Source organism: Adiantum capillus-veneris, chromosome 5 (assembly GCF_014529385.1).
Source record: "Adiantum capillus-veneris isolate H3 chromosome 5, ASM1452938v2, whole genome shotgun sequence".
In the NCBI taxonomy this organism is placed as follows: Eukaryota; Viridiplantae; Streptophyta; class Polypodiopsida; order Polypodiales; family Pteridaceae; genus Adiantum; species Adiantum capillus-veneris.
Window position 1 is genome coordinate 122322955 of NC_140935.1, and position 26901 is coordinate 122349855.

Sequence of the window (26901 nt, forward strand, 5' to 3'; positions counted from 1 at the left end):
TTTACCACTACTACTGGGAGCTTCAATATTATATTCATATATTGCGAAGATTCCTCCCCTATGCCAGGGCTGCAACCATCATGTCCCCTTAACCTTTTAATAGGAACTAGGACGTTTGCTGTAGCCAACCCAGCCGTTGGGAGGTGTTGCCAACACAATGAAACCTCAAAAGAAAAAAAAAACATGGACGACATCCCTTCCGTGCGCACAACACTTCCGTCTTGCACGAGCGCCCTTAGCTCCCTTGCATGAGCTCGCCTTGTTGGTGCTCTTCGTCTGCAGACGTGGACGAGAGAGAGAGAGAGAGAGAGAGAGAGAGAGAGGGAGAGAGAGGTTTTGAGAGTCAAGAAGGTTGTAGAGGGTGGCATGCCGCCCACAGGTCGCGCGGAACGAGTGGGAGACACAGCCACGTGTCAATGCTGCTTTTACGTGCCCCATTGCCTACGGCGCCACCCGTCTCCGACTCCGAGCAGAGCTAGAAAAAAATCGGTGTCGAGTGGCTTGTGCTCCAAATCTGACGCCCCCAAGCACATTCTCCCTTGCCCCCCATTTTCTTAAAACCGTCCAGACATATTGTGGGGGTTTTACCCTACACGTTTAAAGGATTAAACCCCGCGCGCACACCATGGAAGAGCAGGGCGGGATCCTGAGACGCAGCTCCGATCATAGCGCAGCCTTGGCGGAGAAGCTGTTGCAAGGGTGGGCTCTCCTGCAAGAGCACTGCCCACAATGCTTGACGCCGCTTGTTCGCAACAGGTAAATCTATCATCGGCATCCTCTCTTCCTCACAGTTATGCCTTCTTTATTCTTCTTCTTCATGCGATCATCGCACAGGCAGCGGAAAATGTACTGCGTGGCCTGCACCCAATGGGTTGTCTCACAATCCGAAGCAGCTGAACAGCTTGCACGGGAAAGAGTAGAGAGGGATGGCACAGAAAGCAGTGGTGAGCCTACTCCGCCCCCTTTACCTTTGCCAGAACGGACGTCTGTTCCTGTTTCAAGCTCTCACACTGTCAGTGCAAGCGGACAGCAAGAGCAGATTGTTGACCCTGTCGAACCAAGCAGGACATGTACGCATCCTTTGGCTTGCTCGCATGACCACCAGCAGTCCTCTAACGGAGGAAATGCATCCCTCACCCTTGTCATTCCTAAGGTGAGTTTTCAGTCTCCGGCTTACATGCACGTGAAACACCATTATCTAGACTTTATGATGCAATGACGATCCCATGAGAGTGCTCCCAAAGCTTACGAGAGGACCTATGTATCATGTTGTAAAGTGTAAATTATTCTTGCATATTTCACAATTATCAGAGCTAGTTTATTGTTACAACATTTAGTCCAGGTGATGGCAGATGGAGCCAATTTGTAATCTTTTATTTGACGATTCTATGAGTTGCACTTGTAGAGGTGCCGAGAGTCTGATCCCGAATTCCCAATGGATCCTGACTCACCTCTGATAAATAAGACCAGAAGCAACCCATCCACAGTTCAGTGGCTACACTTGAGGCATGTTGTTTGGTTTGCAAAGTGGTTAGAGAGAGACTGCCAATGAGCCAATATCTAGACTTCCTCAGAGAGCCGCCTTACTCATGCCACCTATCTCTCCATTGTGGAGAGGATGTTACAAAGTACAGTTTGAGACATCGGACAAGGCTAGATTAACATTGGCGTAGAGTCCTGTAAGATTCAGTAGAGCTTGTTGTTATTTCTCTACTGATTGTTATTTGGACAGATGGAGGCAGGAGGTGGATCTAGTTAGCCCTCGTATAGGGTCTTGCAGCTACGGGGGGATTTCTAAGTTTGTTGCCAGAGTTCCATCTACTTCCTGCAGAGACTGGCATGAGCCTTGGTGTCGTGTTAGGTGAAGGTGATGCACCGTCCAATGGTGCATGCACCCCCACTCTTATATTGATTTTTCACCCCTCGCGAAAAATCTCCCTTGATTTATTTCTCTTCCTGCTATTGATGGAGGTGACATATAAGAGAGTATTTTTCATTGGTTTACTTGGGTGTTGTTATGTATGTGGTACAGTAGGATGGCAATTGGATGCGTCAGGAGGATAGTGTCCAAACCAGAGACACCAGACATTGTTGTAGGACGGACGAGTATCATGAGGATCTTGGACTTTGGAGATCAAATGCCAAGAGAGACGAGAGGAGAGAAGCAAAGAAAAGGAGAAGACGGAGGCAGAGGCAAACTGAGGTGGCTCTAGTTAGACAACTTTACAAAGGCAGGATCCACCTTAGGATCTATAGGCTCCATCTTCTTTGGCAGAGATACCACCCACACCTCTTGAACCCATTAGGGTTTCGGGGGATTCTACTATGCCTTCATGTAGTGATAGCAGAGGTGATGTTTCTCTTGTTGTGCATGTGACAATACGAGAAGAAATTTTCCTGACTTGGATCACAAAAACATATATACGTTAGGTGTAACTAACTTGGACACCCCAAGTCGGGAATCTGGCACTACACATGAGAAAATACTTAAAACCACTTAATAGAATCTAATCACAATTAAAGAGAGACGACACGGCCCGTCGTAGTTCTGTGCCTAGAGGTATTGGCCCCAAAGTCTGGTGCCCCTTTCGGTATTTATTTTTATGTTAATGCTTGAGCAAAGTACAAATTCAGAGTGTCCTCTCTACTCTGTGCTTCAAGTCAAATTTGAGAGGGAGAGACCCTAGTTACAACTTTATAGGCCCATGGCCTTCTAAAAGTAGTTCATGAAAAGCTTCAAGCTCTGAAAGCATCCTAGGCCCAAAAGCTGGCGCTCTAGGCATCCAATGCAATTATTGGCTCATAAAACAGGCATTCGTAAAGCCTGCAACGTCAACGCGATTTATGAAATTTTGGCCTGCCTGCCACGTCAGTAAGCTGCTCGTTTTTCTTTTAAAAATTCTTGTGTCCCCTTGGGCCCCATCGAACGGGACCCCTTATAAGTTGGGACAATTTATGAAAGGTCATTTTATCCATTAATTGGACGTGCCACATCATCATTTTGTGAGATACCTCTCTCTTGAAAAAATTATAATCGTCCTTGATTACGCTTGCAATATCAACAGAAGACGGAAACTAGTTCAGTAGACATTGACTCTAAGTAGTGACGTACTAGACAACACAAATCCTTGCACAGACGATAGTCACTGAACATTCAAATCACATCCACAACATATCGTACATCGAGATTTCGGATCATGATCTATCGACAACGTGTTTAGCAATCACATCTAGATCTATCTCAGATCTCACAAATGTCTCGATTGACTTATTCTTATTTTTATCATGTCTATCACATCTTGAATCACAAGATTGAAATGCTACAATTATTTCGTCTTTCAAACATGCACTTGGACACTACTCACATGAGAGAGTACACGTAAATCAGATTCATTTTGGGAATTCATTTTGAAGTACTTCTATCATAAAGTCATATAGCAGAATACAATCAGCCCATCAGGAAGCGACGAATTCATGCACCTCTCCTTTAGTTGGGTTGATTTCCAAGACAAGCTCAAGGCGTGGTTTATGCCACCTCAGTATCTCGCACGATTGAAGGACAACTGGCGCGCTCTCAAGCAAAATGGTATGCTGGTTATGTCTTTCTCTAATCGTGTTTTGCAGCTCGGCACTCAATTACGCAAGTCGGATGATGAGCGCAAAGAGGCATTGCTTTACGGATTGGACGAGTATATCAAGTACGATGTCGAGGTACTCGATCCAATCGATCTCAACAAGGCGGTAGCGAATTGCTCTCGCACAGGAGATGAAGCATAACAAGAGAAAGCCTAAGGAGAACAAGACTTCGACAAGTACCTCTCAGACTTCTCAGAACCCTCAGAACGGTAAGAATGGTAAGAACGGTAACTCTTCTAACCAATCTTCCAAAAGTCTCTCAGAAAAGAACTCCTAAGGGTAAGTCTAACACCTCTGCTAAACCTAAGCTCACTCCCGATGAAAAGGTAGCACAAGGAATTATAGGATTGCACAATCTGGTACAAATGGTATTCATGAGACTGATGCAAGTCTAGGCTATGTCAGCGATGACGACGGTGATGACGTCGACGACAATAAGGCTGAAATCTGCAATCTTTCTACTGCTGTCCAAAAACGCTATGGGCTGAAATCTGCGGCTAGTCATAAAACGTTGATTCTGGGACTGTTTCCGTGGGTCTTTGACGCTGAAAATCAGCAGGTTTAGGGCTGAAAACAGAGGTTCTTAAAGGCTGAGTCTGATGGTCTATCCGGGCTGAATGTGCTACCTTCTTTAGGGCTGATCTTGCAGGTTCTTTAATGATGAAAAACGTTGCATGTTGAAAAACGCCAGCCAGAAAGGGAGGTGATCGGTGGTTCTGGAAAACGCTAGGGATGAGGAGGTCTGTCGATGGAGTCTAGATGAAAACGATAGGCTGAGAGGGGCTTGCTGTGAAGGAAAACGCCAGGGCTAAGAAGGGTTGAGATCTCTTGCGGTGAAGCTTGGAGATGGAAACGCTAGCACGGGGATCTTCTTGCTTGGAGGGGAGACCACCAAGTTCTTGTTGAGAAGTTGCCTGTTGAGCTTGGCTCTAGTGCTAACTTGGGTTTGCTTATATATTAACTTACCCAATTTGCCCTACTCAGTTTCCAACAAAAGTCACTTAATAAATAAGTGAAAAATGTTAAAAATAGGGAAAATATGCTAAAATCAATGGAAAATTTTCCTAACTGGTTCTGATGGATTCTGATGGGAATGCTTATGATCATGCTGTGTGCAACTAGAGGATATGCATCTACACTAAGTGAACGGGCATGCACGGTCTACGAATGGACTCACAAAAGTGCCAGATCACTTCTAAATCTAGAATGACGGAACCCTTGTTATGCTGTAGCTTGTCCACGGACACATAGGGTTGGATGTGTCACGTGACATGAACTCAGAAACAAGACTCAGAAGATTGTGTGTTTGATTGATCCAAAGTGTGGTACAAGGGCTCCTTATATAGGAGACGAAGAGACACGAATGAAAAGACACGCCTCGTGGTGAAGAGACATGACTAAAGATACATCCTTTTGGCGAAGAGCTGCAACCGTTGGGCGAAGAGTCGTACCCGTAGGGCGAAGGGGTGTGACCAATCGTCGAAGGAGTGTGGCTTTTGGCGAAGAGGCACGTCTCTTGGGCGAAGGGTCGTGACCATCCAAGTGTACGGGTTTTGCTTGGCATGGCACTTCGCATATCTGCATCAATGAGTAAGTATGTAATGTAACTAAGTCACAAACGTGACAGCTAATAAGTCTAGGGTCGGGACCGAAGATACTTCAAGTAAAATTCCAGTAGCTCTGTCTTCTGTTTGTAGGATCGGTATGCTTTAAATAAAATTACAGTAGCTCTATCTGCTCTTTTGTAGGATCGGTATGCTTTCAGAAAAGCACACGCTTGATGCTCTGATATCACTGTCACAAGACGGACACTACATGCCTATAGAAAAGAATAGTCTGAACAGACTTTTAGCACTTCAATAACAACTGAACTGAAAGAGAGAGAGCACACGCGACACGGAATGGCAGAATTCCACCCCATAGAGTATTGGCCCCAAACCTTGGCAGCTCTTTCGGTATTTCTTTATATTGCTTCAACACAGTACAAGGCAGTACTCCACACTCTGCACCTTCGTTCAGAAGCATGCCAAAGAATGAGCCTATGGCGTCATATTTAAAGGCCTTAGGCCCAAAAGCAGTTTACATGAAAAGCCTTAAACTCAAAAGCAACTGGTAAAAAAGCATCTTGTCCAAAAGCTGCCAGAGCAAATTACGGAAATCCGTAAAGTGCCACGTCAGCACCTGTCAGCGCAAATCACAAAAATCCGTACAATGCCATGTCAGCGATCAACGTGAAACACGAGATTCCGTATAGTCTGCCACGTCAGCAAGCCAACGCGAAATCTGGAGTTCCGTACATTTTGCCACGTCATCTTCTTCTACCGCTTTTGCTTCTTAGGGTTTAGGGCCCCTCGGTTGGTGATTTGCATAGTGGCTCCGTTCTTCAGTGGCTTGACACGTAAGTACCTGCTACTACTTCTGCTTCTTAGGGTTTAGGCCTCTTGACTGGTGATCTGCACAGTGGCTTCGTTCTTCACTGCCTTGACACGTCAACAGTTTGTGACATCCCCCCTTCTTGAAAGAGAGTTATCTCCGCGATTACAACATATCTGCAAAACAACTCAAGTTAGCTAAATTTTTTTTGAGGGTTATTCTGAGGGACAATCCGAGAGGCAATCATTTTGCTCTTTTTGTTTAAGGAGTTGGCTTCTCTTTTTGGCTCTTTTGATCAAGGAATTGGCTTCTCCTTTCGTCCAGATCGGAACTCTTGATATTTCGGTGTAGTAAAATTAACCATCACACCTAGACCGCACTAATCTTCCACGGGTGTTTTGATGCACTAAAATTATATACCCAGGCAATCTTATCCAATTAGGAATATTCAATGGTTGACACATCACAATGCAACACAAATGCTCACATATGCATGTTACAAGACATAGAAACATAGAGTTGCCGATGAACACTCCTCCCGCATAACCTAACAAGGTCCGGGCTGGGAGATATTCAATGACTCCCTCATCACTCCTCCCGCATAACCTAAAAAGGCCTGGGCAGCGAGATATAGAGGCCTTTTACAACCAAACGTCCCCCCCCCCCCCCCTGCCCCGACCGCAACTTGCGTCGTTTGGAGGTGCTGAGAGTAACCATTGCTCAGACTCTTAATACTCCTTTCGCATAACCATCCAGGTTCGGGCCAGGAGTAACAACAACAATTCAAGCATACAACCAAACGCTTCGCAGACTGGATATCCCGTTTGCGTTGTTCGGAGGTTTTCTACAATACAACAAAACGCTCTCCAGACGTCCCGTTTGTGTCGTTCCGAGGTTCAAACAACATTTCTCACTTCTCTACCGAGGAGTAAAATCACCAATCATTGAAACCAGTATTAGAACCAGAGTCGAACATTTCAAATCGGCACCAAGACAAGTTCAAAAGAGACACCATTCATTTCAAACAAGTTTCAAATTTTTTTGAAACAATACTTTCTCCAATAGTGTTTAGAAGTCATGACAGAAACTCAGTACGTTGAACTTTGTGTTGATGTATGCTCATGTGTGTGTGCGTGTGGTGTGTGTTGTGTTGGGGAGCATATGTTAGTACCTAGTTCTACACCCACTATTGGGCTCTGACGATGTTAGTGGGGATGTCATGGTATTTAGTCAATACTATGCATGATGGAGTTGATGGTTATATTGTCTTGTGGGTGACTACCATGGGTCTATACCTTGCACATTCCTTCAAGGGTGAATCTGGGCTTATTCTGGATTCATCTAGGTATATATATATTTAGAAGTATCTAGCTATAAAAAAAAACAACTAGAGAGTTCATTCAAGGTTTTGTTTGGACAACCGAATTTTGAGGACGAATTGCTTGTCCTTCTGCATCACGGTGATGGTTCGGTTCCGAACCTGGAGAGTCCTATCATTCTTGTCGTGTCAGGGCATGCCCAAGAGAACGTCGCAATTGCCCAACTTCATAATGTGGAAATCAGCTTTTCCATGATAATCTTGGATAGTCATTGAAAGAACACCAATGAGCGGTACCACTTTTTGAGTTTGCCCTGTGGCTAGCTCAACTTCAATTTCTGCACTCTTTGCATCATAATCAAAGTGCATCTGCTTTAAGAATTCTGGGTGGATGAAGTTTTTTAGAGCTCCGGGGTCAAAAAAAATATTGGCTTTGAAGTCATTGACTTTGCTATATTCTCGACACAATTCATTTGTACTCTCAAGGCGTATGTCATAGATATCAGGGACTAGGCCAATAGCGAGTCTAGCTCTCTTAGTTGGCGGTGGCGTTAAGGTTCTGTGGATCGTTGGTGTGGGCGTCGGCTTCGCTGGTCTATCAGTGCGATGGGAACAACTAGAATGGTTATGCCCTGTTTGAAAGTATCCAAAGCATCCGCCTTCTTGTAGTGAGGTGTCTCGTTGTTGAGGCATCAAACGAGGCCTTTGCGGTTGATTTTCACGAGACTCTCGAGAATTTGTTCGTTGTTGCCGAGAGTTGTGGTTAGTGGCCGAGGTTCTTCTCTGGTAAACTCTAGCTTTCCCTTCATCAGTTTGTAGCCGACTGCGGCATGGTCCATAAGTTCTTGCATGGTGGAGACTTGCTTGGATAGACAATATTCTTGCAATGGTGATGGTAGTCCAATGGTGTATCGCTCGCATTGGGCCTCCAAGGGAAAGATCCTAAAGAAGGACACCAAAAGGTACATGTCGACAAACCTTTGGGTATAGTCGTCCATGGTTTCGGTGGCAAGCATTTTCAAGTTGCCCCACTCTTGCCAAAATCCGGACTTCAAACATAGAAGTCATGTAACTACGTGCAAAACCTATTTTGAAAGCGCGGTTGTGTCGCGATTGAACTCCACCATTGCATAGCATTAGCTTATGCCCTGTAAGACAGAGCGATAAAGACGGGAGCGCGCCCGATGTGCGATGAAGTAAGGGTGGGAGTCGCTAATAAGTCTCCCATTGATGAGTCTCTCATTAAATGTTATGGTCACACGACGGGGCAGCGTTTTGTCATATTGTTTGACCCAAGTAGTATGCATGATGTGATCAGTGCCTCTCTTGTTGAGAGAGCCCGCCTAGAGGTTAGTCGGAAATCTCCTCTCGAGGTTTCGCTCCCGGTATGGACTCTCTCAAAAGAGTGCCTTGATGTGCTGTTTACAGTTCAACAAGCTGCTTTTTGTAGAAATTTTTTTCTCTCTCCTCTCTGAGGATATGGTATGATTTTGGGCATTCGATGGTTTCGTGAGCATAACCCTCTCATTGATTGGGCGGAAAATACGTTCACTTTCAATGCCAAAAGTGACTCTCCCATTGTCATTCGTGGAGAGCAAGTTGTTCATTCTCCCTCTCTCATTGCTAATGTGCAGGCGAAGATTGAACGGATTTAGGAGGAGGAAACTCTTTCAGTCCCTCCTTCTCCAAAGCATGACACATGATTTGCATGACGATAAGCATGATGATTTGAATGATAATGATGAGCATGATGATTTGAATCACAATGACAAGCATGATGATTTGCATGAAGAAGATGTGATTGTTCACAAGAAGGGTGAGTTAGTGGATGTTTTTTTTAGCGAAGCTAACCTCGTTGCAGATTCGATCAATCACGAAGAATCGATCCTGGCTCTCGAGCCTAGGTCCAAAGAACCCTCACAGGAAGTATTATGTGTTGGCATGATTAGTATGCACGCATTGTTCGAGTGTTTCATTCGTGATTGTTTCCTGTATTTTAGTCAGCGTCTTTATGTGATCCCTTTTCCTAGGCATGACATGGTACGTTGAGCACGTTTCACTCATGAATGAGCACGAATGTATGCGGATTGTTAATGAAAGCTGAAAAGTATGCATTCAAGGAAGTCACATTCCATGTCTCTTCCTTGGCACGACACAGTTGTAGAAAGAGCACATGAAAGTAAGAGCACCAAGCATAGGCATTTCCGTTGTGAATTGCCACAGTTGATTGCTTTAGATCAGAAGAGAAAGATTTGATCTCATTGTTTGTGTGTGTGTAGTGAACGGTTTGGCACTCCGTCTCCTTGTTCATCTACATTGCATGCACAGTCTTTTAGGAAGACACGATTTTTTCCAGTCACTTTACATGGAATAATGTTCATGGTTTTGTGTTGGAAATGCTTTCAGGAATTTTCAGCCATGGAGATTCTTGAAGGAGAAAGAAGCATGACTCTAGACGAAGTTGAAGCATCGAAGGAGCTACAGAAGACTTTGTGTCGCTTTCGGCGTGGCCCAAAGAAGCAAGCGTTGCAGAGATTTATGAAGTTCAAGTACCGCACGACCCACGCATCACAGTGGGCCGGCGAAGAGTCCCTTCCAGGATTCCGGATGCTATTGGCGATCTCCCTCGACGCCATATAGTTTGGTACGAGTACCTCACTTTGAAAAGGAGGGGATGTCACGTGACACATCCAACCCTATGTGTCCGTGGACAAGCTACTTCATAACAAGGGTTTTGTCAGTCCAATGAGTTTAGATTAGCAAGTGTTCTGACACTTTTGTGAGTTTGTTTGCAGATTGTGCATGCCCCGGCACTTAGTGTAGATGCATATCCTCTGGTTGCACACAGCATGATCATAAGCATTCCCATTAGAATCCATCAGAATCCTTCAGGGGAATTTTCCAGTGTATTTGACCTATTTTTTCTATTTTTGACATTTTTCACTTATTATTTTAAGTGACTTTTGTTGGGAACTGAGTAGGGCAAATGGGATAAGATAATATATAAACAAACCAAGGCTAGCACTATTTGGCAGAAGAGGAAGGAGAACACAGGCCACAGGCAGCAGGTTTCCCCCCCCTCTCTCTCAGCAAGATCCTCCCCTTGGTGGCGTTTTCCCTCCAAGCAAGACACCTCAGTTCCTAGCGTTTTTCATCCCAATCTGCTAGCGTTTTCAGTCATAGACTCATCGCCAAGACAACCTCAGCCCTTGCGTTTTTCAGCAACCCAACATCGCCTCCCTTTCCCTAGCGTTTTCAGCATCGCCATAGCATCAGATTCTCAGCCCTTTTGTCAGCCTAAAACAGCGTTTTCAGCTAGCAAGATTTAGCCTAAACCAACGTTTTTGGTTTCGGTAGATTTCAACTCATTGGCGTTTTTGGACAGCAGATAAAAGTGCATCAGTTTCAGCCATAGAGTTGGTCTTGTCATCCCCGTCGTCGACATCGACATAGCCTAGACTTACATCAATCCTTAGTCATCCACTTGCACAAGTTTGTGCAATCAATAGTAGACCACTCTCGCCAACGAGAGTGGGGTCTTCGGAGGAGGGTTTTACAACGTCTCTCGTGTCGTATTTCTCTTCTCTCTCTATATCTCAGTCTCACACTCTCTTATGCACAGTGTCCATTCACTTTGTTAGTGATCATCGCACTCTCATTAAGAACGGAAGGCTCTCCCTTCCCTAAGAACAAAAGGAACCTTGAGCACATTACGGAGTACTCGTCTTAAATAAATCAACTTTATCCAAAAGCTGCCATAAAATTCAGCCAGTGTAAAGCACTTTTCCGTACGCTTTGCCACGTCATCAGCTGCGCAAAAGCAGGGGATCCGTACACTGTGCCACGTCTGCCTGTCTCCGCGTTTTGCGTTGAAAAATCTGGGACTGTCTCGGTAGCACTGTTCCGCGTTTCACGGGCCTGTTGTCAGCCAGTTGGGTGTAATCGGGCATGCCACATCACTGGTTTGTGACATGTACAGTTCCAGGGGTTTTATGCGCGTTTACCAAGGCAAGAGCCTTCTGTACAAGAATCGGATTAGCTAATTGCTAATCCCCTTCAGGTAGGCACAATTCCATCGCGAAGGAATGCAAAAACGGAGAGTTATCTCGCGTGAAAACGAATCCGATTTACAGGGGAATTGTCCCATTGCGTGCGGGAGCTTTTGAGACACGCGTAGGCATGTTTGCTCTGCATTAAAATGATGCGAAACAAGGAATTACAGCGTGTTGTGTTTTTCTGCAGGTTTAGGGGTTCACACCTAAACTGCAAGGTAATGCGAGGGGAGTTTCGAGAAAGCCTTGGGTGCTTGTAAATGACAATTTAGAGAGATTTTATGCAAGGAATCACGTCTAATTCAAAAGGCAAGTGACCCTACAAGTGTGGGAGCTTGAGGGCTACCAACAAGAATGATTGGTATGCGAATCGAGCGCAAAACAGAGAATTATAGCTTGCTGTAAATTTTTGTGGGTTTAGGGTTTTTGCAAGTTTTGATGCTTACAGGTCCCAGGAGCTTCTGGGAAGCTAGGGAATCACCGAACAATTGTTCTGGCGCAAACAAGAAGCCAAAAACAGAGATTTTAGCATGCTGTAATTTCTCACCAAGTTTTGTAAAGTGCTCTAAACTGCATGGGAAGTCATTGTTTACTTGGGATTTTGTATGTGGAGACTTTTATTGTGGTTATGCTACCGAAATTGGGGTAGAGTAGGGGAATTTCAGCTCGATAAAAGTGGAACAGCTTGTAGAAGTTTACAGGTTTTCCTCAAGTGTAATAAGAAAAAAGAAATACGGAAAGGGACGCCAATCTTTGGGGTCAACACGGTGTCACTGTTTGCTTGGAAGCGCTCTAGCTACCAAACCGTGTTTTGTTTTGAAGTGTAGTTTCTAGTCACAGGGTTATTTGTGAAGTTCCTTTGTGTCGTAAAGTTCAAAGTAAATTTGGGCTGAAAGCTAAAGTCTATCGCTCTCTGGGCCGGTTTCATGGTTCCGTCGTCGGGACAAAATCACTATTTTCTCAAAAAGTGAGCCTTGGTTGGTGTCGGCGAAGACACAAAGCACAGGGACTTGGAATTACACTATGGTTGACAGGACAAATGACCATAGTCACAAGGGACGCATTCCGGGACAGGGAACGAGGGATGGGGCTCAAATGGATTTTTAGTGTAAAGAAGAGGGCGGGACGGCAAGTGGGGACGGGAAGCTCGAAAAAGGGCATCCCCTGTTACTATGCAAATGACGCCAGGGAAGAGGGTTTGTTCCTCTTCGAAGTACAGACAGGTTGTACTCCTGTCACAAGACGGGCACCACGTGCCAATAGAAAAGAAGAGACTGAATAGACTTTTAGCACTTCAATAACAACTGAACTGAAAGAGAGAGAGAGCACACGCGACACGGAGTGGGGGAATTCCACCCCAGAGAGTATTGGCCCCAAACCTTGGTGCCCCTATCGGTATTTCTTTATATTGCATCAACACAATACAAGCCAATATTCCACACTCTGCACCTTCTTCTAGAAGCATGCCAAAGAATGAACCCATGGCCTCATATTTAAAGACCCTAGGTCCAAAAGCAGTTTACATGAAAAGCCTTAAACTCAAAAGCATCTGGTAGAAAAGCATCTTGTCCAAAAGCTATCAGCGCAAATTACGAAAATCTGTACAGTGCCACGTCAGCACTTTTCAATGCAAATCATGGAAATCTGTATAGTCTGCCACGTCAGCAGTCAGCGTGAAACGCGAGATTCCGTACAGTCTGCCACGTCAGAGAGCCAGCATGAAATCCAGAGTTTTGTACATTTTGCCACGTCATATTCTTCTATAGCTTTTGCTTCTTAGGGTTTAGGCCCCTCGATTGGTGATTTGCATAGTGGCTCCGTCCTTTAGTGGCTTGACACGTCAGCACCTTCTGCTGCTTCTGCTTCTTAGGGTTTAGGCCTCTTTGTTGGTGAGATGCACAGTGGCTCTGTTCTTCAGTGCCTTGACACGTCAGCAGTTTGTGACATCCCCCCTTCTTGAAAGAGAGTAATCGTGCGCGATTACAACATATCTGCAAAACAACTCAAGTTAGCTAAAAAACTTTCGAGGGTCATTCCGAGGAACAATCTGAGGGGCAACCCGTTTGCTCTTTTTGTTAAGGAGTTGGCTTCTCCTTTCTGCTCTGTTGATCAAGGAGTAGGCTTCTCCTTTCGTCCAGATCGAAACTCTTGATATTTCAGCGTAGTAAAATTAGCCATCACACCCAGACCGCACTGATCTTCCACAAATGTCTTGATGCACTAAAATTACATACCCAGGCAATCTCATCCAATTAGGAATATTCAATGGTTGACACATCACAATACAACACAAATGCTCACATATGCATGTTACTCATAGCTACGTGGAACGAGGAACGGCAACATGCATGAAATGCCATTCCTTGTTTCAGATACTCACGTTTGAAACACGGAACGGAGATCTGGAACGGGAAATTGGGATGGGAACGGGGAACGGGGACTTGAAAATGGCCATTCCTTGTTACTATGATGTTACAAGACAGAAACATAAAGTCGCCAATGAACACTCCTCCCGCATAACCTAACAAGGTCCGGGTTGGGAGATATTCAACGACTGCCTCATCAATCCTCGCGCATAACCTAAAAAGGTCCGTGCCGGGAGATATATATTATAGAGGCCTTTTACAACCAAACGCCCCCCACTCCGCAGTCTGCGTCGTTTGGAGGTGCTGAGAGTAACCATTGCTCAGACTTTCTCAATACTCCTCCCGCATAACCATCCAGGTCCGGGTCAAGAGTAACAACAACAATATTTTTTTCAAGCATACAACCAAACGCTCCGTAGACGAGATATCCCGTCTGTGTTGTTTGGAGGTTTTCTAGCATACAACAAAACACTCCCCAGACATCCCGTTTGCCTCGTTCCGAGGTTCAAACAATACCAAAACGACATTTCTTACTACTCCACCCGCGAGTAAACTCACCAATCATTGAAACGAGTATTAAAATCAAAGTCACAACATTTCAAATTGGCACCAAGACAAGTTCAAAACAGATACCATCCATTTTAAACAAATTTAAAATAAATTTTCAAACAATACTTTCTCAAAGAGTGTTAAAAAGTATCTAGCTATAAAAAAAAACAACTAGAGAGAGTTCATTCAAGGTTTTGTTCGGACAACCGAATTTTGAGGACGATTGTGTTAGGTGCAGTGGAATGATTGTTTGCGCTTTGCTCAAGATGAGTGATCCGTAGTGTGCTCAAGGTTCCTTTTAGTTCTTATGGAAGGGAGAACCTTCCGTTCTTAATGGAGAGTGCTATGATCACAACACAAAGTGAGTGGACACTGTGCGTGCAAGTGTTGAGATTGAGAGAAAGAGAGAAGAGAGATACGACACCCGAGAGTTTGTAAAACCCTCCTCCGAAGGCCCCACTCTCGTCGGCGAGATTGGTCTACTATTGATTGCACAAAGTGGTACAATGACGATGCAATGGACCGATGCAACTCTGGACTATGTCGATGACGACGACGACGACTTGATGGCTGAAATCTGTGGTCTTCTATCTGCTGAAATTTGGGACTGTTTCGGTGGCTGAAAATGACTGTTTTGGCTGCGTTTTTATTGCTGAAAATGGGGGATCTTCTACAACCAATGGGGATGTATCTGCTACCTTGCTATAGGCTGAAAACCTGCGTTTTTAACTGCTGATATGGAGGGCTGAAAACGCTAGGTGTCTGCAGGCTTAGGCTGCGTTTTTATGCACGAAAAACACTACCATCTTGAAGGTACTCCTAGCGTTAGTAAAACGCTGAGGTGGCTGATGTGGTGCTGGCGATGATCTGCAAAATGCTACACAACTGAAGGTGATGGCGATGATGCAAGGTGGAATTGCTGAGGATCTACTGTTGCCGACGGTGACTGCAAGGGGAACGCTGGCTGATGTGTGTATCCAAAAACGCTAGGGGGGTTTGAGGGTATGGCGAGGTTGGGAGCTCCAAAAACGCCAAGTGCTGGGGGTACTGCTGAGAAGTTGCCCGTTGAGCGGGAAGCTCCTGCTGCCTCGTCTGCTGTGGAGTGCTAGCTTTGGGTTGCTTATATATTAACTTACCCAATTTGCCCTACTCAGTTCCCAACAAAAGTCACTTAATAAAATAAGTGAAAATTGTCAAAAATAGGGAAAATGGCCTAAAGTCACTTGAAAAATTCCCAAACTGTCTCTGATGGAATCTGATGTAAATGCTCATGCTTATGCTTGTGTGTAACCAGAGGATATGCATCTACACTAAGTGACTGGGCATGCACGGTCTAGGAATAGACTCACAAAAAGTGCCAGTTCACCTCTAATCTAGACTGACGGAAACCCTGCTATGTTGTAGCTTGTCCACTGACACATAGGGTTGGATGTGTCACGTGACAGATTGGCTTGTCCTTCTGCATCACGGTGATGGTGCGGTTCCGAACCTGGAGATTCCTATCATTCTTGTCGTGCCAGGGCATGCCCAGGTGGCGGTGGTGGTGGTGGCAACGGCGGTTGCACTGGATCACGGTCAGATGGCTGCACCATATTCTTGAAGACTCCCTCGATCGGAACAGATGACTGGGAAGGTTGCCGGTTGGAAGCCCTCGTACTTTTTGGTGTTGGAGGAGGCGGTACCACTTGAGGCATCAGAGGGGGCAACATGTAATTCAAAAATTGTTGAAAACTTTGCAGCATCGGAAGATTCTGCTGAGGATGCCGCAAAAGAATGTCGTGAAGCTTGTCAAGAAGAAACTGCACTTATTGTGCTGAATCCATGAACGCCACGTCTTGGGTTCTTTATGGCTTATGCCTTGTAAGACAGAGCAGTGAGGACGGGAGCGCGCCCGATGCGCGATGAGGTAAGGGTGGGAGTAGTGGGTGCAGGTGATCACAACTTTAATGGAAAGCTTGCCTTCTCCCTTGCTCTATGTAGCGCAATGATTTGCTCTCGCGCATCTCTCCCCCCTTTGCACATATGGTAATGCCCCACTAGTTGGGCTTCTCAGATGACCATGTACAACTCTAGGGGTTTTATGCTCATTTGCCAACGCAAGAGCCTTTTGTACATGAATCGAATTAGCCAATTGCTAGTCCCCTTCAGGTACGCACAGTTCCATCGCGAAGAATGCCAAAACGGAGAGTTTTCTCGTGTCAAAACTTATCCGACTTATAGGGGAACTATTCCATTGCGTGTGGGAGCTTTTGAGACACACGTAGACGTGTTTGCTCTGCTGTGTTTTTCTGTAGGTTTAGGGTTTCACACCTAAACTGCAAGGTAATGCCAGGGGAGCTTTGGGAAAGCCTTGGGTGCTTGTACATGACAATTTAGAGAGATTTCCTGCTAATTCAAAAGGCAAGTGACCCTACATGTGCGGGAGCTCGAGGGCTACCTACAATTGGCACGCAAATCGGAGCGCAAAACAAAGAATTATAGCTTGCTGTAAATTTTTACAGGTTTAGGGTTTTGGCCAGTTTTGATGCCTACAGGTCCCAGGAGCTTCAGAGAAGCTATGGAATCACCGAACAGGTGTTTTGGCACAAATTGGAAGCCAAAAACAGAGATTTCAGCGTGTTCTTGCCAGGTTTTGTAAAGTGCTCTAAAATGCATGGAAAGTCATTGTTTACTTGGGATTTTGTCTCTGGAGACTTCTACTGTGGTTATGCTACTGAAATTGGGGTAGAGTAGTGGAATTTCAGCTTGATAAAAGTGGAACAGCTTGTAGAAGTTTACAAGTTTTCCTCAAGTGTAATCTATATAACTATATTATGGAAGAGGACATTCAGGGCTGCCACGTTGCTCAAGGAGAGGAAAGTGAAGCGAGGTGTTGAGCCGCCAGCCGCCAGGACGAGGACTAGATGCCGGAGTGGGGGAATGCCGCAACGCCTGGAGGAAGCCCAACCGTTAGCCGAGTGGGGAGTGCGCTCTGGATGGAGAGAGAGAGAGAGAGAGAGAGAGAGAGAGAGAGAGAGAGAGAGAGAGAGAGAGAGAGAGAGAGAGAGAGAGAGAGAGAGAGAGAGAGAGAGAGAGAGAGAGAGAGAGAGAGAGAGAAAGAGAGACCATTCCATTTGGCGAGCTCCTGTTGACGAGCCATGAGAGAGAGAGAGAGAGAGAGAGAGAGAGAGAGAGAGAGAGAGAGAGAGAGAGAGAGAGAGAGAGAGAGAGAGAGAGAGAGAGAGAGATCCGTTCCTGCTATTGGCGATTGGGGAGCTGGTGTTCATCAAAGAGAGCGCACCTGCACAGCAGGCTGGGAAGGAGCAGAGCATCGCTAGGTATTTAGTCTCTCTCTCTCTCTCTCTCTCTCTCTCGTAAAGGTACTCAGCTTATCCACTGTTTGCTCAGCCCTCGTTACCGACCCTTCCCGAGGTGTTTATGCGCCATTGGCCACCTGCACTCTTTGTTCAACAGGGAGCTCGATGGTAGAGAGAGAGAGAGAGAGAGAGAGAGAGAGAGAGAGAGAGAGAGAGAGAGAGAGAGAGAGAGAGAGAGAGAGAGAGAGAGAGAGAGAGAGAGAGAGAGAGAGAGAGAGAGAGAGAGAGAGAGAGAGGCCCTGCATGCGAGTGCTTATGTTTGTCTGAGGGTTGAAATTAAAGGCGAAACAGAGAGTGGGAGAGGAGCCGTGGGTTGAGAGAGAGGTCGCTTTGGCGCAACGAGGGTAGCTCCCCATGAAGATATTCAACACGAGCTAATTAGCACGACATCCAGCTTGACATCAAGATGGCAAAGTTCTGCATCATCTGATCAGAGTTGGAGTATTAGGCAGGCGAGAGTGCATTTGTGTGTGTGTGTGTGTGTGTGTGTGTGAGAGAGAGAGAGAGAGAGAGAGAGAGAGAGAGAGAGAGAGAGAGAGAGAGCTAGCAAACGAGAAGATGGCAAAGTTTTGCATCATCTGATCGGAGTTAGTGTATCAGGCAAGCGACGGTGCATTTGTGTGTGTGTGTGAGAGAGAGAGAGAGAGAGAGAGAGAGAGAGAGAGAGAGAGAGAGAGAGAGAGAGAGAGAGAGAGAGAGAGAGAGAGAGAGAGAGAAGCCCTGCATGCAGCGAGGACCTACGTAATTGGTGTATCAGGCAGGCGACGGTTTTTCATTCAGCATAAAATATTAAAGAGAATTAAAGAGACAGAATAAAACCGCTAAGGGAGTAAACCTTGGGTGAATGCAAATTACACATTGGGCAGCGTCAAATAGGCTTTTATACAGTAGGCAGAACCAAGAAGATAAGAGGAAGAACCTGGCAATGTATTGTTGAACGAGATGGGGCTGACAATGCTTGTGGTGTGAAAGGCGGAGGCAGTGAGTGTGGAGCTGGCATTGAATGGCCAACAAAGTATCGACGGATACTTGAGGAAACCTAGACCTAGCACCCTCCATATTGGAAGCTTTCTCGCCATCGCTACTTTCTAGAAACGCATAAACTTCTTCGTACTCGCTAACTTTCATTTGCTTTGCTCTCTCCTGCCCTTCCGATTTCAAATATTTGACCCAGGCTCCCGGCCTCTAAACCTTGCAAGGGACCCCATAGTGATGACACGACAAAAGAGTGATAGTGCTAGCGAAAATGGCAGCAACTAGGGCGGATAGGGGTTGGTCCTTGAGTTTACCAGCTGGAAATTTTCCTTTTCCCCTTGTTCTCAACCGACATTTCTTAAATTGAAACGGTACGATATAAAGCTGAGACACAGTTTTCCCGAACACTGCTGCAAGAGATAGGGACTCGATACATGCATAGGTTGATTAAAAATGCCGAAATGTAGGAAGAGAAGAAGATATTGAATCTTCCTCTCAAACATGTAGAGAGAGAGACCCTGTGTGACTCAATGCATAGGGGTTGATCCTTGAGTTTACCAGTTGGAAATTTTCCTTTTCCCCTTGCCCTCAACCGGCATTTTTTAAATTGAAAACGACACGATATAAAGCTAAGACACATTTTCCCCGAATACTGGTGCAAGAGATAAGGACTCGATACATGCATAGACTGATTAAAAATGCAGAAATGTAGGGAGAGAAGAAGAGTAGAGGGAGATATATTTCTCTCAAAAATGTAGAGAGAGAGACCCTGTGTGACTCAATGCATAGTGCGTTCAGGAAAAACCAATTTTCCAAACATACAAAATTCCTTTCCTTGAGTTTGCCAGTAGGAAATTTCAATAAGTAGGTTTAAAAAAAAGTTTTTGACGCTATTTTTTTCTATTATGGGACAAAATTTATCCTTTTCCCCTTGTCCTTAACCGGCATTTTTAAAATTGAAAACGGCACGTGTATTGGCAACTACATTTTAGGTTCAACCAATGGGGTGAGGGGTGGGGCACTAGATTCATCATTCCCACATCCACAACGTGTGGTATAATGTCACGTGACACATCCAACCCTATGTGTCCGTGGACAAGCTACAACATAGCAAGGGTTCAGTTAGTCCAGTAAGTCTAGATTAGAAGTTATCTGGCACTTTTGTGAGTCTATTCGTAGACCGTGCATGCCCAGTCACTTAGAAGTTAGTGTAGATGCATATCCTCTGGTTGCACACAACATGATCATAAGCATTCCCATCAGAATCCATCAGAACCAGTTAGGGGAATTTTCTAGCGATTTTAGCCTATTTTCCCTTTTTTTTGACATTTTTCACTTAATATTAAGTGACTTTTGTTGGGAACTGAGTAGGGCAAATTGGATAAGTTAATATATAAGCAAACCCAAGTTAGCACTAAATGGCAGAAGAGGCAACAGGAGCCAAGCTTAGCAGGCAACTTCTCAACAAGACCTTGGCGGTTTCCCGCACCAAGCAAGAAGAACTTCAACCCCTAGCGTTTTTCTTCCACAAGCCAAGCCTAGCGTTTGAAGGACCATCATCGCCATACCTCTCAGCCTGGCATTTTTGCATCAGCACATCATCGCTAGCAAGTCCCAAGCATAGCGTTTTTGCATCAGCATCCTCGCCACCGGAACACAACAGATAGTGTTTTTGAAGACCATAGCGTTTTTGCAAAGACATATCAGCCTAGCGTTTTTGAAGATTTCAGCCACAACATGCAGCGATTTCAGCAGTAGGAAAACCAACAAGATTCAGCCTAAAGAGTAGCAGATTCAGCCCGGTAAGAACCTCAGTTTTCAGCCTTAATGAACCTCAGTTTTCAGTCCTAAACCTGCAGATTTTCAGCGACAAAGACCCACAGAAACAGTCCCCAAAATCAGCGTTTTTGGACTAGTCTCAGATTTCAGCCCATAGTGTTTTTGGACAGCAGTAGAAAGATTGCAGATTTCAGCCCTAGTGTCGTCGTCGTCATCACCGTCGTCATCGCCGACATAGCCTAGAAATGCATCAGTCTCATGCATTCAGTTTGTACTAGTTTGTGCAATCATAAGTAGACCACTTAAACACCGACGAGAGTGGGGCCTTCGGAGGAGGGTTTTACAACAATCTCTGGTGTCGTATCTCTCTTCTCTCTCTATCTCTGAGTTTCATTCACTTGCACACACAGTGTCCATTCACTTTGTTTGTATCCATTGCACTCTCTCATTAAGAACGGAAGGCTCTACCTTCCATAAGAAAAGGAACCCTTGAGCACAGTTCGGAGCACTCATCTTGAGCAAAGTTCAACATTCATTCCGTTGCACCTTACATTTAACTTATAGCATGGATTGATACATGCTAGCTAGATGCTACTCATGCTTAGGCTAGGTTAATAAAAAGTGTGATACTTTATGAAGAATTGCATTTGTTCAAACTTAGCATGTATATGTATATTTTTCAGCATTGTGTACCTTGAAAGCTAGAAATGTAGGCTCTTGCAGGTGGAAAGCCAAGAGTTTTGGTTAAGGATGATTTTTTTAGAGCAGATCGTATGGAGATGGAGAGAGAGAGAGAGAGAGAGAGAGAGAGAGAGAGAGAGAGAGAGAGAGAGAGAGAGAGAGAGAGAGAGAGAGAGAGAGAGGACTTGGTGTAGATATAATGGTTTCGAGACCTCATCACTGTGCTCCTTCCTTGCAGTTGTAGCTTTATTTGCTTGGTGGAGCTGTTTAGCAGTTTAACTCAAGTGTTCGTCAGTACGGCAAAGGCCTCCTTTCGTACTTGTAGATTTCAAGTTATGTAGTAGCTCTTGGTATATCTCTAATGAAATTAACAATTATTGTAGGTAAAGTAAATAATTGATAGTTCTTTTGTAACTCTCTCTCTCTCTCCCCCCCCCCCCCCCCCCCCCCCCCTTCCCCTTCCTCAACAAGGACGAAGAAACCTTTAGGTACTTCAAATGAAAAGGAAAAACTGTGTAATTGGAATAATAACCCATTTTGTTTGACATCTCCTCTTGGCAAATTCAAGGAAAGGAATATTGTATGTCTGAGAAAATGATTTTTTGCGAACACTGCTCCATTAGCTTCTATGTAGATATGTAGATGTAGATCCCTCAACGCATGCACGCATTGCACACAATGCGATGTATAGTCGAAGCAAGTACTCCCTTGCACATAGCAACTTTCAAAGGATCATTATTCAAACCTGTGCACATGAGAGAGAGGGAACGAGAGGTCCTGTATGCGAAATGCAATGTGAGTACGTATGTTTCGAGGGTTGGAAACAAGGGCCCAATGAATTGAAGTGGGGGATCTGGGAACCTCGGGTCATGCGCGAGACTCTCTCTCTCTCTCTCTCTCTCTCTCTCTCTCTCTCTCTCTCTCTCTCTCTCTTAACAAGGACCAAGAAACCTTTAGGTACTTCAAAATTGAATAGGTTTTAGAGAGCCCTTTGTCGCAAAATTGTCTCTTTAGAATAGCTCGTGACACATGTATCATGCATGACTTTTTTTTATGAGTCAATGACCTCTTGGTACTTAGGAAGTACGTGAAATACCCTTAAAATTCCAGTTCCTCTCATTGTGGTGAGAAGGAAATAGTGAATAGTAATTATAAACATGAGCATGAATCAAGAAGTGGTGAACAACTTTGAGCATAGAGATGATAGAGACAATGTTTTCTCAATAAATATATGTATTTATTTTCCCCTCTCTTCCATGTGTATCTATGTGCAGTAAAATGGACCTAACTTGCACTACACATATACCTCTTGCATGTGCAACCAATGATGCAAGCTCCTTTCCCATAGAAGTATATACTTCAGTCACTGATGATGAAGCCATTGTGACATCTCTTCCTCTTCGTAATGTGTGTGGTGCAAAGGGGCTAGTCCGGGCATTGGGGTGGGTTGACCAAGAGACAAGTTCTTGAATCTCTTGAAGCAATCAAGTCTTCCTGTGAAGCGGGTAGAGACAACTCAGTTGAGCACTGTGGATATGCTTCGAACACTTAGCTCCAACAATCAGGTTGAGGGTGGAATTGCGAGGAAGTTGCATGATGAAATGAAAGAGACCCAATCAAAGATCTTGGAAAATCAAGTGCACTTATAGGAAGCCATCGCTCAGATTGAGGCGAGTCAACGAACAGGTCTTGGAGTTTCTTGGGAATTTTCGCACAGAGGTCTTGGGAATTCTTGGGGGCCAACACAATGACCAAGGTCGTGTCCCGGGTGAAATTGTCCCCACTTTAAGGAGCATTGTGAACAAACTGGGTGCCTTAACAAAGCTACAGGGTTTTGGGGTTTCAGAGATTCGAGCTGCTTCAAATAAATTAGGCGCTTTAACAAAGCTACAAGGTTTTGGAGTTTCAGAGATTCGAGTCACTTCAAATAAACTAAATGCAATGATCAAACACAATTTGCCAAAGCCAAATAATCGTGTTGGCTGCAATGCACGTGAACGAAGTGCAAACCGCATATGATATATGCACTTAAAAATTTCTTTTCTATGCAGCCAAAAAATGAGAACTTTGTTTTATGTAAGTTTTTAGACTTTTGCAATTTATACACGTCAAAGCACCAAAGCTACGTTATGGTGTATCTTTCTCTACACATGTGATTGCACATGCCATTTAAAGAAATAGCAAGAATAAAGCGAAATGCAAATGGGTTGTGTGTGTGTGTGTGTGTGTGAGAGAGAGAGAGAGAGAGAGAGAGAGAGAGAGAGAGAGAGAGAGAGAGAGAGAGAGAGAGAGAGAGAGAGAGAGAGAGAGAGAGAGAGAGAGATGGACAATTGTGTAGATATATACGGTAGGATAGAACTCATAGCACACGTATATAAACTAGGATTATGATGTATATTCCACTCCCAGGTTAAGAGCTATGGAGTGCTTCCTTTCCCTCTTATGTACAGTGTGGTACTAGGAGTGATGCCCTGCACGCTAGACATTGCTCTCTCTCCCATACGTGCAATTATGTGATGCCCCATAAGAGGGCTCTTCATTTGACTGATGTACAGCTGTGTGGGTTCATGCTTTTGTGCTAAGGCAAGAGCCTCCTTGAGCAGGAACAGGGGTAGCTAGCTGCTACTCCAAAGCAGGCACCGGTGAGGGTCATAACCTCACCGTACAGGTGCAAATTCAGCGCTGTGTATGCGCAGGAAATTGACTGTTTTTCAGTCATACAGACGCCAGAACCCTTGGGAATCGTGCCCCACTGGCAGAGAACAGTTCGGGGACTGTTTAGGGCTGGAAACAGGGCAAAAACCAGTAAATACAGCGATTTGAATTTACTGTTTTTGGGCTGGATTCAGAGGGTTTACGCCAGTGCAAGTGAGATCCAGCAGGGGAATTGATTTCGTGCAAGTTTTGGGGTTGTTATGTTGCCGAAATTTGGCCAAATCAGGTACTATCTAGTGTGATACACGGAAAGGATTCCCAGGTGCAACCGGCCCGTAGGGCGGTAGGTGTTGGCTTTCACCCGAAATTCTTTACTTTAGACACACATACACAGAGCACTTGCAAAGAAGACCTGTAACGGGAATTAACACTTAATGACACACACGGCTCGGAAGCTAGAATGCTCCGAGCAGACGCCGACAACCTGTAGGCCCCAAAATTGGCACCCCTTTCTGTATTTCTTTATTCTTTAGGAGGGTAAATTATAAGGTAAGGTCCTGGGAATCCTTCACGTGTATCCACCTAGATACCATTTGATTTGGCCAAATTTCGGCAGCATAATAGCCCCAAAACTTGCGCGGAACCAATTCCCGTGCTAGAACTCACTTGCACTGGCGTATACCCTCTGATTCCTGTCCAAAAACAGTAAATTCAGCATGCTGTATTTACTGGTTTTTGCCCTGTTTTCAGCCCCAAACAGTCCCCTAACTGTCCTCTGCTTGTGGGGCACGATTCCCAATGGTCCTGGCGTCCGTATGGCTGAAAAACAGCAAAATTACAGCGCATACACAGCGCTGATTTTGCACCGGTATGGTGAGGTTATGACCCTCACCAGTGCCTGCTTTGGAGTAGCAGCTAGCTACCCCTGTTCCTGCTCAAGGAGGCTCTTGCCTCAGCACAAAAGCATGAACCCACACAACTGTACATCAGTCAAATGAATAGCCCTCTTGTGGGGCATCACATAACTGCACGTAGGGGAGAGAGAGCAGTGTGTAGTGTGCAGGGCATCACTCCTAGCACCACACTGTACATGAGAAGGAAAGGAAGCACTCCATAGCTCTAAACCTCTGACAAAAACTGAAATGAGGCCTCTCCCAGCATAAAATTCAGCGCCACTTCTTCTGCAAGAGGAAAGTGCATGAAAATTCGACACTTGGCGCATTTACAAGCATTTGCCCGTTTCGGGTTCGCCGCTTAAAAATCCCAACCGACGCGTCAGTTGACTTCGCGGCAGAGTTATAAAATGTTCCCCTAGTCATACCGGAGGTAATGACGCGAACACATTTCACGGCCCAAAATAGCAGTTCCCTAAATTTTAGGAGATGCTTCCGTTGGGCTCCCACTGGTCTTCTGACCACCTATCCTCATTGGGACCGCATCCAAAAGTGCAATGTGGCCCAACTGTCGGATACTTTTTGTTGGTAGTCCCACCTTGACTTTACGCCTTAATTGAGTTCACTTCCTAGTATCCACCAACTTGCTAAGTGCGACGGGGGGGGGGGGGGGGGGGGGGGGGAGGGACCTATATGATCTTGCTCTGAGCCTAGACATCCTCTTACCATACGAATTCCAATGCCGACCACTTCCCGTCTGCGGGTGAATGTACCGTTCACATTGGCCATACAATGTCCGATCGTTTGCTACTTCAAAAAGAGGGTCTCAAAACAAATAAAATAAACCCCATTAGAAAGAAACCAACAACCAAGGTTAGCAGTTGCCACATCTCTCTGACATGGTTAATAACTGCCACGTCCTTGTGACACCAGGAGCTTACTTTGTACTTTATCCTCTTAAAGAATAAAGAAATACCGAAACGGGCGCCAATTTTGGGGCCTACAGGTTGTCGGCGTCTGCTCGGGGCATTCTAGCTTCGGAGCCGTGTGTATTCAAGTGTTAATTCCCGTTGCAGGTTCTCTTTGCAAAGTGCTCTCTGTGTGTATAAAGTAAAGAATTTCGGGTGAAAGCCAATGCCTACCGCCCTACGGGCCGGTTTCATGGTTCATTGCTGGGATATCAATCACTTTTTCCTCAAAGAGTGAGCCTTGATTGTTTTGGGTAAAGACACAGAGTACAGGAACGCGGGATTACACTATGGGGGACAAAGGGAAGGGCATTCTGGAAGAGGGTTCCTCCTCAAAGGACAGATTGGAAATCCCTATTGTTTTTGAGATCGGAAAGAGCTCACGGCCACGTACCTCCTGTCAATGTGAATGTCTCTCCAGTTGTACAGGGCTTTATGACTGGGCAACTTAAGGATCATGCGTTCAAGACTCAGTTAGTTGCCGCGGTGAATATCTTTTCGTAGCTGGTGCAGAATCCAAGGTTTATGGAGTTCTTGTAAGCGTCACCAGTGCAACAACAAAATGGACAACCTACGCCGCGTACGGAGCTTGTTGAGGCTCAAGCCCAGGTACTTCATGTGGCGCAGGAGGAAAGGGAACACTCGCATGTTGCGGAGTCGGGGGCTCCAAAGCAGGCTCTTCTCGTGCTTCAACAGGTGGCTAGAACGCCTATTCCACAGCTTATGCCAGTTCAACTTGCCACCTTTCAGAGCCAGCATGCTGTCTTGAATGGACATGGAACTGGATACCAAGCTATGCACCCAGTTTTTCCACCACCCACGATACATCCTCGGTATTTCAGGGGTGGATCAGTGTTCCAAAGTATGGCTGGTTATGTGCCTGGAAGTCATCCGTACATGCCAGGAATAGTGTTTGGGGATATGCAAGGCATCATGCCAAACCCCATGTATGGTAGTATCGGCATGCAGCAGGGTTTTGAGTGCAACCAAGGCCAATTTGGGGTGCCATAGGGTCATTTTGGCATGGCTGGTTTTTCTGGACAGCAGCCAGATATCGCACCTCTGACGCAAAATGTGAATGGCCAAGATGTGCCGATCATGCCTACTACAGTGCCCATGTTGCAGACAATTCCTTATGATAACTTGGGGTCACTCGAGAAGCCGGAAGCTTACAAAGAGGGTGGTGCAGCTGTAAAGTTCAGTACTTTCAGTGGCTTTGAAGATAAAGCAAAGGCTCTTACCTTCCTCCAGCAGTTTGATACAACTTATGCACGAGGGAATTTTACAGAGGCCTCGAAGG

At 45.3% G+C, this 26901-nt stretch overlaps 1 protein-coding gene across 1 annotated transcript in view; it reads left to right on the forward strand.

Annotated features, from left to right (window-relative positions):
* The first annotated feature begins 561 nt into the window (after positions 1-561).
* LOC147458016 (uncharacterized) overlaps positions 562-26901 on the forward strand; it is a 93447-nt gene continuing 67107 nt past the window's right edge. The window contains exons 1-2 of the mRNA XM_086512768.1: positions 562-756; positions 835-1153. Coding sequence (XP_086368894.1) covers positions 626-756; positions 835-1153 — 450 coding nt within the window. The 5' untranslated portion in view covers positions 562-625. The remainder of the gene's footprint in view (positions 757-834; positions 1154-26901) is intronic.